Source organism: Hyperoodon ampullatus (assembly GCF_949752795.1).
Source record: "Hyperoodon ampullatus genome assembly, chromosome: 1".
Classification (NCBI taxonomy): Eukaryota; Metazoa; Chordata; class Mammalia; order Artiodactyla; family Ziphiidae; genus Hyperoodon; species Hyperoodon ampullatus.
Genome location: NC_136914.1, coordinates 33,742,225 through 33,758,933, shown reverse-complemented (window position 1 = coordinate 33,758,933; position 16,709 = coordinate 33,742,225). Strand labels below are relative to the sequence as shown.

The window sequence follows — 16,709 nt, the reverse complement described above, 5'->3', positions numbered from 1 at the left end:
AACGTTATACTGTTGTGAATATGGAATCCATTGTTTCCCATTTAAAGACTAGCGATAAAAAAGGTTAAACTATACGCATTACTTGAGATGTTTTAATACAGCATTTCTGTTTAAGACAATTCTAAAATACTTTGAAGGGTGGAATAAATTTAAGACAAGATTCCTTCTGCATTCATTTGCTTGCTTACTTAAGCCATCACTGCACAGGTATTTGTTGAATGCAGTCTACCTTTTACCATCTTTATGGAGTATTTTATAACTGAATTAGAAAAATATTGATGTAAAAGTATGGTTTCAATCATCATGAAATAGCTGACTTAAGTTGGAATGATAAGAGGAATTCTACAACAAAGAAACAAAAACTTGTTTCTTACAGGAGGCAACTAAATGGATTTTTTCAATATTTAATAGACATGGAAAAAAATCAATAACTTGTTTGATTAACTGTTAGAGAATGTGGGAAAAAATGTTCTGCTCTCATCTCATAATAGAGAACCATGGTAATGATTTAGAAAAATGTTTGGGAAATCACAGCCGACAGTACAAGCGAGCTCAAAGAAAGGCTTATGACGCATCTAACTTCTGGACACACATAAACCAGCAGACATGCTGTCTGTCCCCCCAGATGAAAACAGCTTTATTACTTTTTATCATAAAAGTAGTATAGCTAAGTGTTTTAAAAATAGGTAATACTTAAAGGTGTTCATTGCAAAATCAAAAACATTAATTATACACATTTTTGTTTAAAACAAAATATACTATTTACAACTTTTTTTTTTAAATCACTAAACGATATCTGTGGGCCTCCTGCCATGTCATTAGATACCTGTCTGTTTCACTTTTTCAAAGGCCGTGTCGTATCCCATCGTGTGGTTTTCCATTTAACCGTTCACTATTGAAGGACACCTGGGCTGCCTTCTTCCGCTTTGCTGCCGTGAACACACATGTACACGTTTGTCTCATTCACACAAGTGACCCTGTCATCCAGGACAAACACATGAAGCCCCCGTCGCTCAGGGCTCCTCGTGCCATCCTTTCTGCTGCTGTCCACAGAATGTAGTAGCAGAAGCATCCGCGTGCCACATAGTGAGAAAGCCCTGAAGCAAGAATTTGGGGCTCTGTTGATTGAACATCATGAGTTCTGTGTAGCGTGTACTCCAGTATATTCTCCAAATGTCTGCATGCATTTTAGAATTCATAGTAAATTGCAACGATAAGAAAGCATATTGTTTTTGTTGACCAGTAGAAAAAAATCAAGTCTAAAAATAAAAGGAGGGACTTCCCTGGTGGTCCAGGGGTTAGGACTCCACGCTTCCACTGCAGGGGGCGCAGGTTCGATCCCTGGTCGGGGCACTGAGATCCTGCAGGCCTCACGGTACAGCCACACACACAAACCAAAGGGATTATCCCTGTACCCACCTCCTCACCTTTTGTCTCAAAAAGCTGTTGGGAGCTTGAATAAGCCACAACGGTTGGTGCTTCTTCCTACGCAGGTGATGGACCTCAAAGGCCAGATGATCTACATGGTGGAGTCCAGCGCCATCCTGTTCCTGGGCTCGCCCTGCGTGGACAGACTGGAGGACTTCACGGGCCGGGGGCTCTACCTCTCGGACATCCCCATCCACAACGCCCTGCGGGACGTGGTCCTGATCGGAGAGCAGGCCAGGGCGCAGGACGGCCTGAAGAAGAGGCTGGGCAAGCTCAAGGCCACGCTGGAGCAGGCCCACCAGGCCCTGGAGGAGGAGAAGCGGAAGACGGTGGACCTCCTGTGCTCCATCTTCCCCTGCGAGGTGGCGCAGCAGCTGTGGCAGGGCCGCGCCGTGCAGGCCAAGCGGTTCGGCGACGTCACCATGCTCTTCTCGGACATCGTGGGCTTCACGGCCATCTGTTCGCAGTGCTCCCCGCTGCAGGTCATCACCATGCTCAACGCGCTCTACACCCGCTTCGACCGGCAGTGCGGAGAGCTGGACGTCTACAAGGTAGGGGCCGGGCCGGGGGCGGGGGGTGGGGTGAGGCCAGGGGCCCCGGCCTGGGAGCAGGCGGCGTGCCTCGGCCGTGCGCGAGTCCTCCGGCCCGAAAGGGCTCCGAAGCCGCTCATTCCAGAAAGGACGAGCCTGTGCCAAAGAACAAGCACAGAGGGCAGGGGTGACAGAGCCAGGGGGCGGGCCGTCGGACCCCGAGAGAGGGCAAGTTTAAAAGACAGCCTGGGCTTCCCTGGTGGCGCAGTGGTTGAGAGTCCACCTGCCGATGCAGGGGGCGCGGGTTCGTGCCCCAGTCCGGGAAGATCCCACATGCCGCGGAGCGGCTGGGCCCGTGAGCCATGGCCGCTGAGCCTGCGCATCCGGATCCTGTGCTCCGCAACGGGAGAGGCCACAACAGTGAGAGGCCCGCGTACCACGAAAAAAAAAAAAAAAAAAGTGAGCCTGAGCCTCGACTGTGAGACCCCAGATGAACTGTTAAGGTGAGATGTTTCAAGGTCAGCCTTGCACAGGCAGGACGTATCCTTTCTCTCTGCAGAAGGAAAGAAGCACGAGGACTGCACGAATTGTCTTCGAACGGATTCATTCAGTACAGGGTAACGGGATCCTTTTCACAGCCGGGGAAGAGCAACCCCAGTCAACGGCTTACGGGGTTACTGTACCCAGGCCAAGGGCAGAAGGAGGCGTGTCTTCAAATCTCCTTTACTGCCTTATTGGCTTTGTACGCAGAGAAAGTTAAATAACCTTTCTTATTTCTGAAACAGAGGATATAACACCCACCCACAGAGTTTATATGCATGAATAACATGCATTATGTCCCGTAATCTTCATGAACACGACTGTTACAAAGATTACGGTAAAAAAAATAATCTGTCCTTCATCAGCCAGCAGGCACTGAGTGCCTACAGGGTAGCAGCCATCATTCTAGGCTCTGAGGATGCACAGAGATTGTCCCTGAAACATAAGAAACTATTTTTTAAATGTAACTTTTGTTAATAAGAGAACCAATGAAGACATTTTGTGTCCAGCTTATTTCTTTAGAAGTAAAACATATCTTCTTGCTGATTTAAAGTATTTTACATTGTCCTAAATACTGGCATAAGCAATAAAGCATGCTTCTCATTTATGTGGCTTGAATCATCTTTTAATTTGCCCCGTAAAAATCTGGCATTTCAGAGCTTAATGCAACGTGAAAATAAATAAATGATTAAAGAGGAAACAAAAATTATTTATGGGACTCTATAAGCCCCTCCTTTGTTCCAGTCTAGATGCTCGAAGTAAAATTTTCCTTTTAAAAAATGTGTAACAGGAAATTCCAGACAGAGCTATGATTCCCTTAGGAAAAAAGAGGTCCATGCATAATTACAGATAAAATAATTGGCTTCACTTAGGTTAAGCCTCATGGCCTCTTGTGGAATTCACTGTATTTATTTGTAGACAGTTTATGTCTTGAGAATATCTCCTCTCAGAACTGGGAGGTCTCCCTGTCTTCTGCAAACTGCTGTGACTGCTCGCAGAAGCTGCCCGCCGCTGCATGGTTCGCACTGTTGAAACTTTAAAACATGGGTCATTCCTCCCCCGCGTTCAGAATCTTGTTCCTCACGACGAGGATGCGGGCGCAGAGCCCCCTGGGGGCCCAGCCGCAGCCCCAGCCAGAGAGCCTGCATCCTTATTTCACCCGCTCTTCACGCCGACTCTGCGTGGAAACACCTGGAGGTGCTGTGAACAAACGGGGGAGGGTCCTCGCCTTGGAATAACCTTAAGATATAGAGAGTGTTCATCAGGGCTGACCTGTGCCCGCGGTGGCTTCCAAGGAACAGTCAGGCTTGTTTATTCCAGGACCCGATGGACCAGGGCTTCATTCAGTTGCATTTCCCTTCTGTCTTTCAACCTCTAGGTCGTTTTCTGCTTATCTGAGTGTGTATTTGTCTGTTGTTTCAGCACATCCTTACTGGTCCTCCAGCGATGGCCAGCGTGGGGTGGGGGGTACAGTCCCTGTGAAAAGAGTCCACGGCGGGGGGACGGGCAGAAGAGGGACACACAGAGACGCACAGGGCAGATTCCCTGTGACACTGGGGACGCGATACCACTCTCACCTCTGCAGGGGCTGCAGCAGCACAGAGGACAGCACCCAACACCCAGTAGGGGCGAGGGTGCCCTTCTCCTACTTAGTAACACTTCCTGAGCCCTGTGACAGGTTAGCCGTTAGCCTGAGCGCTTCTCTGCCTGTGGTGCCGAGGAGATGCTCTCGGGATGCCCGGCCGCTGGGCTGTGTCCGTGGTGAACAGCCTGGGCCCCAGTGATGGAGGAGTTGATGAGACAGACTCCAAGAGCTTGTGTCCCACTGGGAGAAAAGCCAACCAACACGGGCGTAACTCCACAGCATCCCCGTTGGTGTGCTCTCCTGGTAGGAAATGGAGCAGGTACGGGGCCATGGGCGGGATTGGCCTCCCTCGCCAGGTGGGTGTCCGCAGGGCCCGAGGAGACCAGGGACACGCCAGGTGGCCACCTGCAGGAAGACTGTTCCAGACCGAGGAGTAGCAAGTATTTGGTATGTTTGAGGGGAAACAGGTGGCCGCTGGCTTGGAACACAGTGCACAAGAGGGAGAATTAGGAGATGGATCGGGGGCAGCAGAAAGGCAGGGCAAGAACTTGGGGGGCATGTTAAGGGCCCCAGCATTTATTCTGCATGAAATAGGGAGTCACTGAAGTTTGTCTCCGTTCTCTTCTCCTCTCTCGTCTCCGTCCCCCTAGATTGGAAGCTCTGGATCAGAACAGTGGTATGATCTGATAAGTTACAATTAATATTTAGAGGAGAAAAATGTACCTATTACAAATTGGTGGCTTATGTGTGGATTTAAAGTAACCATTAGCTTTCTGTACTCAGGATCACAGACAGATAAAAATCACTCGTAGCAACAGCAATCATGACAATGATAATAATATACATGAAAATTACAGAAGAGCCTGATTTCCAATAGCTTTCCAGTCACCACTGTCTCTGCCCCTGGGCTTGACATCTTGGTTTCTACACTTTGTGATTAATATTCATGTGGACAGTCTAGCGTTGCTATGACAACCCCAAATGTCCTTTTGAAAAGCTAAAATGGCAGTTTTAACCTGGCACATCCTTATTAAATTCATAAGGCCTTGATTCAGTAGTGACTTTGTTCAGAACGCTGTATTTTATTCTGAGAGGGTATAAAATCACCCAGTATCTTAAAACAGTTTAGTATAAACCCAAAGTATGTCATTTGCTTCTACAAAGCCCTTTTACGTGGTGGGGAAAGAAGGAGGTGACTCAGTGGCGATCCTGGGAGTAGAAGCCCCTCCCGACACTGTGTTCACAGCATGGCCCTGCCGCTCACCTTGTGCGTTTCCTGGGAAGGAAAGCCTTTTCCAAGAGTCTGTGATTTGCTCTGATGTTCCATTGGCCCTGAGCGCTGAGGTGTCTGCTGCATGATTCTTAATTTCTGCTTTATGATATGCACTGTGATGCTTCCTCAGCTTCTGTTTGTAACGTGGAAAATCTGTTGTGCGTAGGTGGAGACCATCGGCGATGCATACTGTGTGGCTGGGGGCTTGCACAAAGAGAGTGACACCCACGCTGTTCGGATCGCACTGATGGCCCTGAAGATGATGGAGCTCTCTGATGAAGTGGTGTCTCCCCACGGAGAGCCCATCAAGGTGAGGCGTATCACGTCCTGGCTAGGAGATGTCAGGACAGTAAATGCTGATTAGTTAGATCCCAACAGAATGGTCTCCAGCTTGCTTTACTACGCGGTGTTAAGTGGCTTACAGATCACTTAGAGACCAAAGACGCCATCCATGGCTTGAGCTTTGAAAAAATGGTTCCCAGACCCACACTTCAGAACCACGGCTTCCTCCATGACCTGGAAGCTGGTTCCAGAACCACACAGCCACAGCCAGGCAGGGAACCACTGTGCTCGGAAAGCAGCTGTGTCCACTGCTGGCTGCAGAAGAAAGTTGCAGCTACTTTAATTGCATCAGCAACGTGGAAATACTGCATCACGACTCTTCCAGAATGAATGACTGGCAACTGGGCTCCCGGCTAAGCAGGGGAGAGAGAACACAAAGGCTTCCCCAGCCGTGCTCACAACGGGAGTGCAGGCAGAAAGTGCAGGCAGAAATGCAGGTTTCCAGAGCTCATGCAAGGGCTTCTGATTCACCACACCTAAGTACATCTAGAACCTTCAAGGGACTTTGGAAAATGGAATGTTTAGTTTTTTGATCCCTGCAGGGGAGGAATTACACGAGAATGAAGTGGGCTGCTAATCCACCAATATTTTCCAGGACACATAAAATTCCAAAATTTCTAGATGAGCCAGATCCCAGAATAATAATGTCTTGTAGCAGATGAGAAAATAAAATTAACACGCTAACCATTGATTTAGTAGATAAAACATGAGTGGAATATCCTTATTTGTCCCACTTGAAGTGAATCTGCCATTTAATTTTTATAGAACAACCTCAGTTGATGACCTTCAGAAATGGGCCTTTGAAGTAATATGGAATCCTATGTGGCATGATATAAAATATATAGAGAAGGAGGAAAAAAATTGGAAGTTTAGCCAGGGCTCTCTCCACTGTTAATAGAAGCCGTATGTGTAAGCCTTCACAACTATCTTCTAAGTCAACTCTCATCCCAGTTATATACCAATGTGTGACACACTTCCCTAAAATTAGTGGCGTAAAACCACAGAGCTGTGATTTTGCACTGATTCTGTGCGTCGGAATTTGGATGAGGCAAAGCAGGAATACCTTGTCCATTTCTCACAGTATCTGGCACCTCAGCTGGGAATCCTCAGCGGTTGAGGGCGCGTAGGGTAGCTGGGATTACATGACTTGAACCAGAGCTTCACTTGCCTGCCTGGTTCCCTGGGTGGGGCTGGCAGAGGGCGGGGCCCAGCCGGGACTATCAGCCCAGGTGCTCACCTGTCACGCTCCGCTGGGGCAGCCTCAGGGCCATCCCACTTCTTAGATAGGGGCCACGTCCTGGTGAACAGGTCTGCATCCACTGCATGGCCTTTATGCCCTGACCTGAGGAGATACACTGTGACACGTCCATTTTGTCCTACTGGTCACAGCAACCCTAAGCCTGCCCACAGGGGAGAAGACTGAGACCCCAGGTTTCAATAGGAAGAGTGCGACATAATTTTCAACTGTGCTTTAAAAGCTTCACAGTATCTGACTTTTCCAGATGCTTAATTTCTGTACTTTTTTAGAAGAGAATTATGTGTTTTTTTGTTTTGTTGTTGTTGTTGTTTTGTCTTTTTTTGGTGAGGAAACTCATAGCATCAAAGTAAATGCTTAAAATATCCAGATTAATAATAAAACCAGTGATCTCCACATAAATGGATTTTGTAATTAAGATGTGTATGTTTGGGGCAGGGGGGTTAGTGGCATGATTTTTGATATTTGTAGAAATACACTTTTAGAGTTTGGCAATTGCAAGAATTATTTATAGCTAGTTTCAAAGATAATTACCTGGGTGATAATAGTTTAGCTTTACTGACCTGTAAAGTCAGATGTTAAACCACCTTTTTCTTTGTATTGACCTGCAGTCCTAGGAAATATCTGACAGCCTTAGGGGCTACTCATGAAATATCACAGACGCAGAAGTGCAGAGTAGTTTTAGTAGAGAGAGGAGCACTAATGTGTATCACAGGGCGCAGATTGTGACTTAAACATCATCTTATTTAAAATCTTTATAACAACATTATGAAAAGGCATCCACAATTCACTGCTAGACAAGAGTAGTCGAGTCTCTCACGGATCCGATTTGGAGTCATGTGTTTCTTACCCTCCTACCCCATGGCATAGAATCACAGTGAAAGAATAGGAAATATTTCCTTTTTTTCTTTTCAAACTCTATGTTTTCTCCAGCGTGTCATATGTACAAACCATCTACGCACTTACTCCTACCGACTTCCTCACTAATGTCCACCCACTGAGGCTTGGAAGACGGTGGGTGGACACTATCTCATGATGGAGACCAGGGCCAGGCTGAGTCAGGAGGTGCAGAGTGAACTCGGACACAGGCTCTGGGAACCTCCCTCCCAGCCCCAGAACCTGTGTGCAGAGGGGCTACATCAATAGTGGCCCCAAAGGGGAGACTCCCCAGCAGGTTTCCACTGGGGGCGTGATGGGCCTGTTAAACTTTGGACTATTTTCATGCTTGTAAATTTGAAAAGTTCCCAGATAAGGAAGCTTTGGAGTTGAGTGTGAGATTCAGGGCTGGGGGAGGGGAGTTGGGGAGCAGGCTAGGAAGCAAAGAGACACCGGCTTTGTCTGCGTTGTTTGGATGTTTATGAGGAAGATGCATTTCCATATTACTTATGCAATAGAAACAGTAAAACGCCATGATAAACTTGTATTAAAAGCTAGAATGACTAGGTACAAAGAGAGAAACTGATTTAACCAGAAGAGTGCCCAAAGACAGTAAAAACTTCTAAAATTCTGCCTGATATTTATAAGCAGAAGATAGCCTTTTGTCACCTTATTTTATGTGTTTACATTGTTCACTGTCATAGTGTTTACATATAGAACCATATTCTCCTAAGGAAGAAAAAGCCGGAATGTAATAGACATTTATGTTTTTCTGCTTAAAGTAAAACTTGGATGAAGAAGGAACTTTAGGGCTTCCCTGGTGGCGCAGTGGTTGAGAGTCTGCCTGCCGATGCAGGGGACACGGGTTCATGCCCCGGTCCGGGAGGATCCCACATGAGTGGAGCGGCTGGGCCCGTGAGCCATGGCCGCTGAGCCTGCGCGTCCGGAGCCTGTGCTGCGCAACGGGAGAGGCCATAACAGTGAGAGGCCTGCGTACCACAAAAAAAAAAAAAAAAGAAGGAACTTTAAAAATAATCCAACCCTGCATTTTTTAGGTGAGGAAAGAGTACAAGGGAAATTTGGAGATTCAGAGAAAGTCAGACTACCAGATGCAGAGAAGAAACCAGTGGTCCCAGAAGGAAGGGGTTGGAGGGAGGGGAACGTGGGAGTGAGGGTTAGATGTACAGACAACTGGGTGTGAAATAAATAAGTTACTAGGATGTAATGGACCACACAGCAAGTACAGTTATTTTATGACAACTCTGTGGGGAGTGTAATCTATAAAATATTGAACAACTGTGTTGTATGCCTGAAACTAATATAATATTGTAGGTCAGAGTACCAGCTATTAGCACAATTTTGGTTTCTAATACAAATTTCCTGATTCATGATGTAGGGCTTTTGTTTGAAAATTTTGCAGAATTCATGATTTGACATGTTATAAGCCAATGATTCTCAGAAGTTTCTAGAAGAGGTCTGAAATTAGCTGTAAAACTAGGGAGATCAGGAGTCTTCTGGATTCTAAAGGACATCTAAGTCACTGAGTACTTGGCCTCTGTGTACAATACGCACATCTAATAAAACTTGTTTTAAATGGTCAGCTAAACATAGAACTGAAAGTAATGTGCATGGTATCTGTCATTTAAAACATCCCCCCTTTAACTTGCTTTGCTGCAGCAGTAATTTAAAATCTGTACATCCTCTGAGATCAGCCAGTATTTGGAGCTTCCAGAAGATCCCACTTTATTTTTATTTTTTTATTTTATTTTATTTTTTTTTGCAGTACGCGGGCCTCTCACTGTTGTGGCCTCTCCTGTTGTGGAGCACAGGCTCTGGACGCACAGGGTCAGCAGTCACAGCTCACAGGCCCAGCCGCTCTACGGCATGTGGGATCTTCCCAGACCGGGGCACGAACCCGTGTCCCCTGCATCGGCAGGCGGACTCTCAACCACTGCGCCACCAGGGAAGCCCAAGATCCCACTTTAAAACACTGTCTAACTGCTCTCCAGATCATTGATAACTTTCAGGACGCCTCACTGCTGTGGCCTCTCCGGTTGCAGAGCACAGGCTCCAGATGCGCAGGCTCAGTGGCCATGGTTCACGGGCCCAACTGCTCCGCGGCATGTGGGATCTTCCCAGACCGGGGCACGAACCCGTGTCCCCTGCATTGGCAGGCGGACTCTGAACCACTGCGTCACCAGGGAAGCCCCCAGATGTTTTTGACTGAAATGTGTGTAGTCACTATGACGCAGGCGTCAGCAATGCCAGCTTTCCGCTTCCTCCATCATTTTCTGCTTAAATATTACAATTCTCTTTCTGCACTTGGTCATTTGAGTAATGAGGTAGTGTTTGGCATAAAGTCCTTTTAAAGCAAAACACCTAAAAACCCGCCCTCTGCATCCTGAGCACTGGCTTCTGGGACCGCGTTGGGAAACAACTTCTGGGCTCCGGAATCAGGTCTCTCTCACCGATGGACAGAGCAGGTTCACGTCAACAGTCCACGGGTACTTTGGTCACCATGGTGACTGTGGTCCGTTCGTGGGGGGCTTCGATTCAGATGTGGAAGACAGTTGAGATAAAGGATGCTCTGTGCGAACAGCGGCGCAGTGGTTGAGAGTCCGCCTGCCGATGCAGGGGACGCGGGTTCGTGCCCCGGTCCGGGAAGATCCCACATGCCGCGGAGCGGCTGGGCCCGTGAGCCATGGCCGCTGAGCCTGCTCGTCCGGAGCCTGTGCTCGCAATGCGAGAGGCCACAACAGTGAGAGGCCCGCGTACCGCAAAAAAAAAAAAAGAAAAAGAAAAAGAGGCGAGGCTGATGGCGGCCTAGTGGTTTTTACGTGGAGGTGGGGAGCAGAGGGGAATCGGCTGCAGGCTTGGAGGAAGGAGGGGGTGAGGGGAGAGCAAGCAGCCCAGTGGTCTCGACAGGCACGCAGCCGGCGCTGACTAGCGGCAGTGTTCACCCGTGACCGGAACGTTGCGTTGCTCTTGCTTTCAGATGCGCATTGGACTGCATTCCGGGTCGGTTTTTGCCGGAGTTGTCGGAGTTAAGATGCCCCGTTACTGCCTTTTTGGAAATAATGTCACCTTGGCTAACAAGTTCGAGTCCTGCAGTGTCCCCCGGAAAATCAACGTCAGCCCTACCACCTACAGGTATGGATCCCGTTCAGTGCCTGAAGTCTGTTCTTCTCATTCATACGCAGTCGTCATTTTTGCTTATTGGTTTGTTTCATTCTTCATAACTTGTTCTTGCTTAGATCATCTTAAAGAAAAAGAAAAGCCATAACTTGTATCATCCTCACTTTAACTGTTTTTTTTTAACTGCTCGTTAGCCTCATGGGAACTTTGATCTCCAGCCCGACCCATGATTCTCCACTGAGCTAGACTCGTACGTTCTGACCTGTATTTCTGCTCGGGTGACTAACTGGCCCATTACAGCCAACGTGATCCTATTAGAACAGCTGATTTCCCCCCCACCCCCGAAGACACCCACTTCCCACCAGCCAAGCTCCATCCGTCTCCTGACTGGGTGGTAGAGGGCCGCCGTGCACCTGGTTGCTGGGACCAGCACCCTGGGCATGCCCTCTCCTTCCCCGTGCGTGCCCCGTCCCCAACTGCAGATGAGTATGCTGCATGCACCGCTCCTCGCCCCCACCCCGTGCCACTGCACGCAGGGCTCCTCGCCCCCCACCCCGTGCCACTGCACGCAGGGCTCCTCTTCCCCCGTGCCACTGCACGCAGCGCTCCTCGCCCCCCCACCCCGTGCCTCTGCACGCAGCGCTCCTCGCCCCCTCCGTGCCTCTGCAAGCAGCGCTCCTCACCACCCCAGCCCCCGTCCTGCTGCACGCAGAGCTACTCACACCCAGGCTCCCCTCCACGTGGTACCCATGTTCTCTTCGTGAAGCACAGGTCAGATGCGTCCCCCCGCCTTACAAGCCAGAGCAAAATTAAACGTGCAACCACGGACTCACGTGCTTCCTCTCACCAGGGTCCCGCCAGACCCTACCCCCAAGGCTTCTTCCACTCCCTCCTTATTTCACGGATCTCCTGCAACCCAGACTCGTTTTTATGCATCACACTCACCAAACCGATTCCTGAATGGAGGATGCTTTCTTTGCATTTTTCTCCCGGGTCATCCCCTGCCTTCCTCCTTCTCACATCAGACCTTAAGTCAGAGGCCGCGTCTTCACAGACACATTCCTCACCCGCCCTGGACACACCCTCAGGTGCTCATCTCAGCTCATCCTGTGTTTCTTAAGTTCAGGACAAGCGGAGATTCTATGAGAAGTTATACAAATATGAAAGGTAATTATTTCTTTGCAGAGCTTTATTGATAGTACATTGAATTCAGGGATGGCGTTTCCCAATACAGTAATATTAGGAAGTGTTAACTTCCTTGATATATTTATGAAGCACATGTAACTTTAGGACACAGACTGCATACCCACAACCAAAAATATCCATTTCCTTCAAACTTCCACTTCCAAATTCTGATCAGTAATTTAGAATGTAATGGCAATTAGACATTCCTTTCTTTTAAATGTCATGAGGAGTTTTCTTCTAGGGGACAGTTTCCCACATTTTTGTTTGTTTTTACTGAAGTGCAAAGAACGCACAGACACTAGGTTCAATATCGTTTGAGTTTGGGGTCAGTGGATTAAAAGGAGGGATGCATGCAGTGATGCAGGATCATTAAAGACAAAACTGGCAGGTGCCCCGTGCGGGCGGGAAAGTTGACCAGCGACACAGAAGCAGGACTTGAATTCCACCAGGGAACAAGGAGAATAAGGGATTATGGGACGATGACCAAATTAGGAGAGTTGATGCAGCCACTTGCAGGAAACTGTGTCCGGTCAGGAGAGATAAAGAAAAACTCCCTCCACATGTGAGCATCTGCCCTGGGACTGTGGCTACTATTCTTGGATCTTACTCAAGCTTTCTTCTGAATGGTTTTATTTTTCCAACCTGTTTTTCTTACAAATTTGGATCTTTTTAAAAAGATGATTTAATGAACAAAAAATCTGTAAGTCTCTTTAAAAAGCATGGGATTTGTAGGCAGAAGACATGTCCTACAGCACAGGGCTTACCAGATGTGTGATCTGGAGCAAGGCTCTTCATACATTCAAATGATTTGCTTTAAAGCCACTTCTGAATGCTCCAGATAGAAGAATAAAACCAGAGAAAAACAGATTCCACCCATACCCTTTTGCAGCTTGCCTTGAATCCACTCAATACTATGTTTTTGAGATTTTTTTTCTTGATGAAATATAAATCCAGTTCATAAAAATCTGGTTCATTTATTTACAGTATTCCTAATGCAGTGGTGTGCTGGTAAACCAGCCCGCGGAGTGAAGTGGATACTCCCTGACTTCTAGCATTTACCAGTTTTTAAGGTGTAAATACTATCACCGTGGCAGGTTTCAGGCTACCGATGGTTTAACTGGCTTGCAGAATTCCAGAGTGTTTAACAGCTGTTTCTCACAAGCTGGTACGAGATAAATCTAGCATGTCCCCATATGTGCATGTGATATAATATGTATTCTAGAGTATAAATAAGCCAGTCTGTCTTCTATCCATGGGTAATTAGAGGATTGCCAGTTTTTCATTATTATACAACGTGATTTGATAAATATTCTTATACATATGTGTCTAGATAATATACCTACGAATGGTATTCCCAGATCGTGGGCTATACCCAGTTTCGGCTTTACTAAGCATCAGTTAGCTGTCCAGATTGGTTTCACCAATCTATTGGTATATATTGGTAATATATATCAATAGAATCCACGGTGTCTGAAGGTTTCTATTTCCCAGTGACTGATATTATCAGATTGATTGTTACCAATATGACAGGTGTTATGTGGTATCTAATTGATGCTTACTTAATCCTGTTCAATTTATTTAATCTTCACAACTGTCTTAAGAGACATGTATTATTTTAATTCCCATTTGAAAGGCTAGAAATCTGACATCTTTGCTGTTATTCAAACCTACATCTACCAGACTTTGAAGCTTATACTTTCAATTGTGTGGAATTCTGTAATTTTTCATTATATATTACCAAATACTATGCCTTAAAAATAATAGGTACTCGGGCTTCCCTGGTGGCGCAGTGGTTAAGAGTCCGCCTGCCGATGCAGGGGACACGGGTTCGTGCCCCAGTCTGGGAAGATCCCACATGCCGCGGAGTGGCTAGGCCCGTGAGCCATGGCTGCTGAGCCTGCGCATCCGGAGCCTGTGCTCCGCAATGGGAGAGGCCACAACAGTGAGAGGCCCACGTACCAAAATAAATAAATAAAATAATAAGTACTCAAAATATTTACAAATCCATGACTAAAACATCATTTCATTAGTCTTATGATTTTGCAGACTACATATTGGTGCACTGATAAAAATTAGTTGATTGAACACTCCATGTATTCTACTTGAGGTCTGTGATCCTCGAGACGTGCACCTCTGTCCAGCGGTTTCCTCAGCACACAGAAGGGCGTCAGGGTCCCGAAGTCTCGTGCAGCATCGTCACTCTTTTCATTGCAGACTGGGGAGTGGAAGGGGAGATATGAGGAGAGATTTTCTGCAGAAGCTGGTTTAGAGCCTGTTTCCATCCACGGCCCGAGTAATAGATCAGAGAGATGCTTATTAAGTTTGCATTTGACAGAGAGCTAGAGAAGCAAGTGGGAAGAGGAGACAGTAACTTAATCAAAATGATTAGAGTTTCAAATGAGTTTATCATCATGGACAAATGCAGCAAATAATAAAAGCCTGTAGAACATCTGAATTTAAGGTGAAATTTAATTCTTAAGAATTTAAGAAGAAAATATATTGCAAATATCAGATAGTAAGTAGAGTGTCGATATATACAACTAAATCTCACTTTAGTCCTACTAACCCAGAATTCATAAAAATTCTATTGAGAGATCCCAAAGTTACTCTCACATTGTATATATAGATATATATCTTATATAGAATTTTCTTTCACAAGTTCTTGCCCAAGCTTACTTCTCAGTAATATTTAGAAAACGAATGAATTGACAGACAATGTCTTATCTCTTTCAACTCTTCCAGTTCTGTAACATTATTTCCATGTATTTTTTGCTATTATTAGACTTTTTGCATTGTTTTGGGTTTTTTTCCCCACTGCTGTGAATTGCACTGTTCTACAGATTATAGATGATACCTTTATAAGACTATTTTATAGTTATTTTTCCTCATATGAGTGAACTACATTATTTGGTATGGCTTTCTATTATTGTGCATTGATTCCTTGCCGTTCTTCTGTGAAGATGCTTATAAACATCATTAGGATTTTTCCTGTCAGTGACACTGAAGATGTCTGGTTTATTAATATTCTCAGGAACGTTCCTTTAGTTATGTCACCTATTCTTGATGAGACAGTTACGTCCATCTTAAGTTTTATGATTAATATTTGCATTTCAATATTTCCAGATTACTCAAAGACTGTCCTGGTTTTGTGTTTACACCTCGATCAAGGGAGGAGCTTCCACCAAACTTTCCTAGTGACATTCCTGGAATCTGTCATTTTCTGGAAGCTTATCAACAAGGAACAACTTCAAAGCCATGGTTCCAGAAGAAAGATGTTGAGGAAGCCAATGCCAATTTTTTAGGCAAAGCATCGGGAATAGATTAGCCAAATATACACCCAATTGTTAGTCTCTGGGTTTGAGTCCTTGGAGCGTGTGTGGACCTTCTGAGAGCACACTGGGATGGCAGCGAGCTGAAAAGCGGTAGTGACATTTGGGGAGCTAAGTCACCATCTGCTTTTCCTTCCACTTAACATGAAAAAAATGTATTCACCTCAATATTCAACTCTTCAGTGAAAAAGAGAGAGAGAAAGAAAGAAAAGAGAGAGGAGAGAGAAAGAAAGAAGGAAAGAAAGAAGCCTCAAACAGTGACTTTGGGGGAATATTTCTGATATATAAGAATAGCTTATAACCTGTACTCAGAACTCAGCGCCTTGTTCATATATCGGGTGATTGTAGTGACCTGTACAGCCTGGTGGAGTCGCCTGCCTTCTGCCCTGGCCAAACACCCTGGTTATCAAAGCGCTTCTTCTAGTGTTGGTTGCCTTAAAAATGCTTTTTGAATAGAAACCATAGGATTTGATACCCTAAGCTCTTTGAACCTTTCAGGTCTGCATTTTGTTACATTTCCTCATTTAACTGTTAGCATACATAACAAAATAGAGTGAGGCTTTCTTCCGTTGCACTTTTTTCTTTTTCTTTTTTTAGAGAAAATAAGCCATTGTGGGTTAGATGCAATATGAATCTAAAGTAGGTCTTCTGTAAATATCAAAGATGATTTTATAAAAATATCCTCCACAACGTAATGTGTCGTAACAATAAATATTTCCTTTTCTGACATTTTTAAAAGTCTATATATGGGAAAGGCTATTTTAATCCATAAGAGCAATTTCATTTCTCTTAATTCATTTTTGTGTCATAGTCTTCAGAATAAAAGATGGTTACAGTCTACATTAAAATGCAATAATATTATTCTAATTTACTTTACCCAGAAGCAACATGGAGTAAAGGCAGCATTCAGGGAATTAATCATAACGTACAGAAATAAAACATATACACACACAGCACTAATTTGGACCTATTTCAGCAGACACCCTCCATTGCCAGGCTGAGCCATATAAAGTTCCATTAGGAAAATCTAAGTTCAGAAGTGGGAAACAAGACTTGTTCTTTTTGCTGATAGCTTACTTTTTAAGTGTTTGTTCAACACTTTGGTGTGTATATATGTCCTTGGAACCATCAGGACTCTTTGTCTTAAGTACACATCTGTGAATTTTTTATTCTAGCGAAATTAATTCAATGATATTTTTAAAGAGGGTGTTAATATTGATGAAGAAAATTA

At 45.6% G+C, this 16,709-nt stretch overlaps 1 protein-coding gene across 3 annotated transcripts in view; it reads left to right on the top strand.

The window, feature by feature from the left end:
• GUCY1A1 (guanylate cyclase 1 soluble subunit alpha 1) overlaps nucleotides 1–16,178 on the top strand; it is a gene marked incomplete at its 5' end in the record, with an annotated part of 29,096 nt that extends 12,918 nt beyond the window's left edge. For 2 of the 3 annotated variants that reach the window (XM_079717995.1, XM_079717993.1), the window contains 4 exons: nucleotides 1,494–1,979; nucleotides 5,523–5,666; nucleotides 10,825–10,979; nucleotides 15,273–16,178. In XM_079717995.1, coding sequence (XP_079574121.1) covers nucleotides 1,494–1,979; nucleotides 5,523–5,666; nucleotides 10,825–10,979; nucleotides 15,273–15,474 — 987 coding nt within the window. In that variant the 3' untranslated portion in view covers nucleotides 15,475–16,178. The remainder of the gene's footprint in view (nucleotides 1–1,493; nucleotides 1,980–5,522; nucleotides 5,667–10,824; nucleotides 10,980–15,272) is intronic. The other variant, XM_079717994.1, reaches the window with a different exon arrangement.
• Between the last annotated feature and the right edge of the window lie 531 nt (nucleotides 16,179–16,709).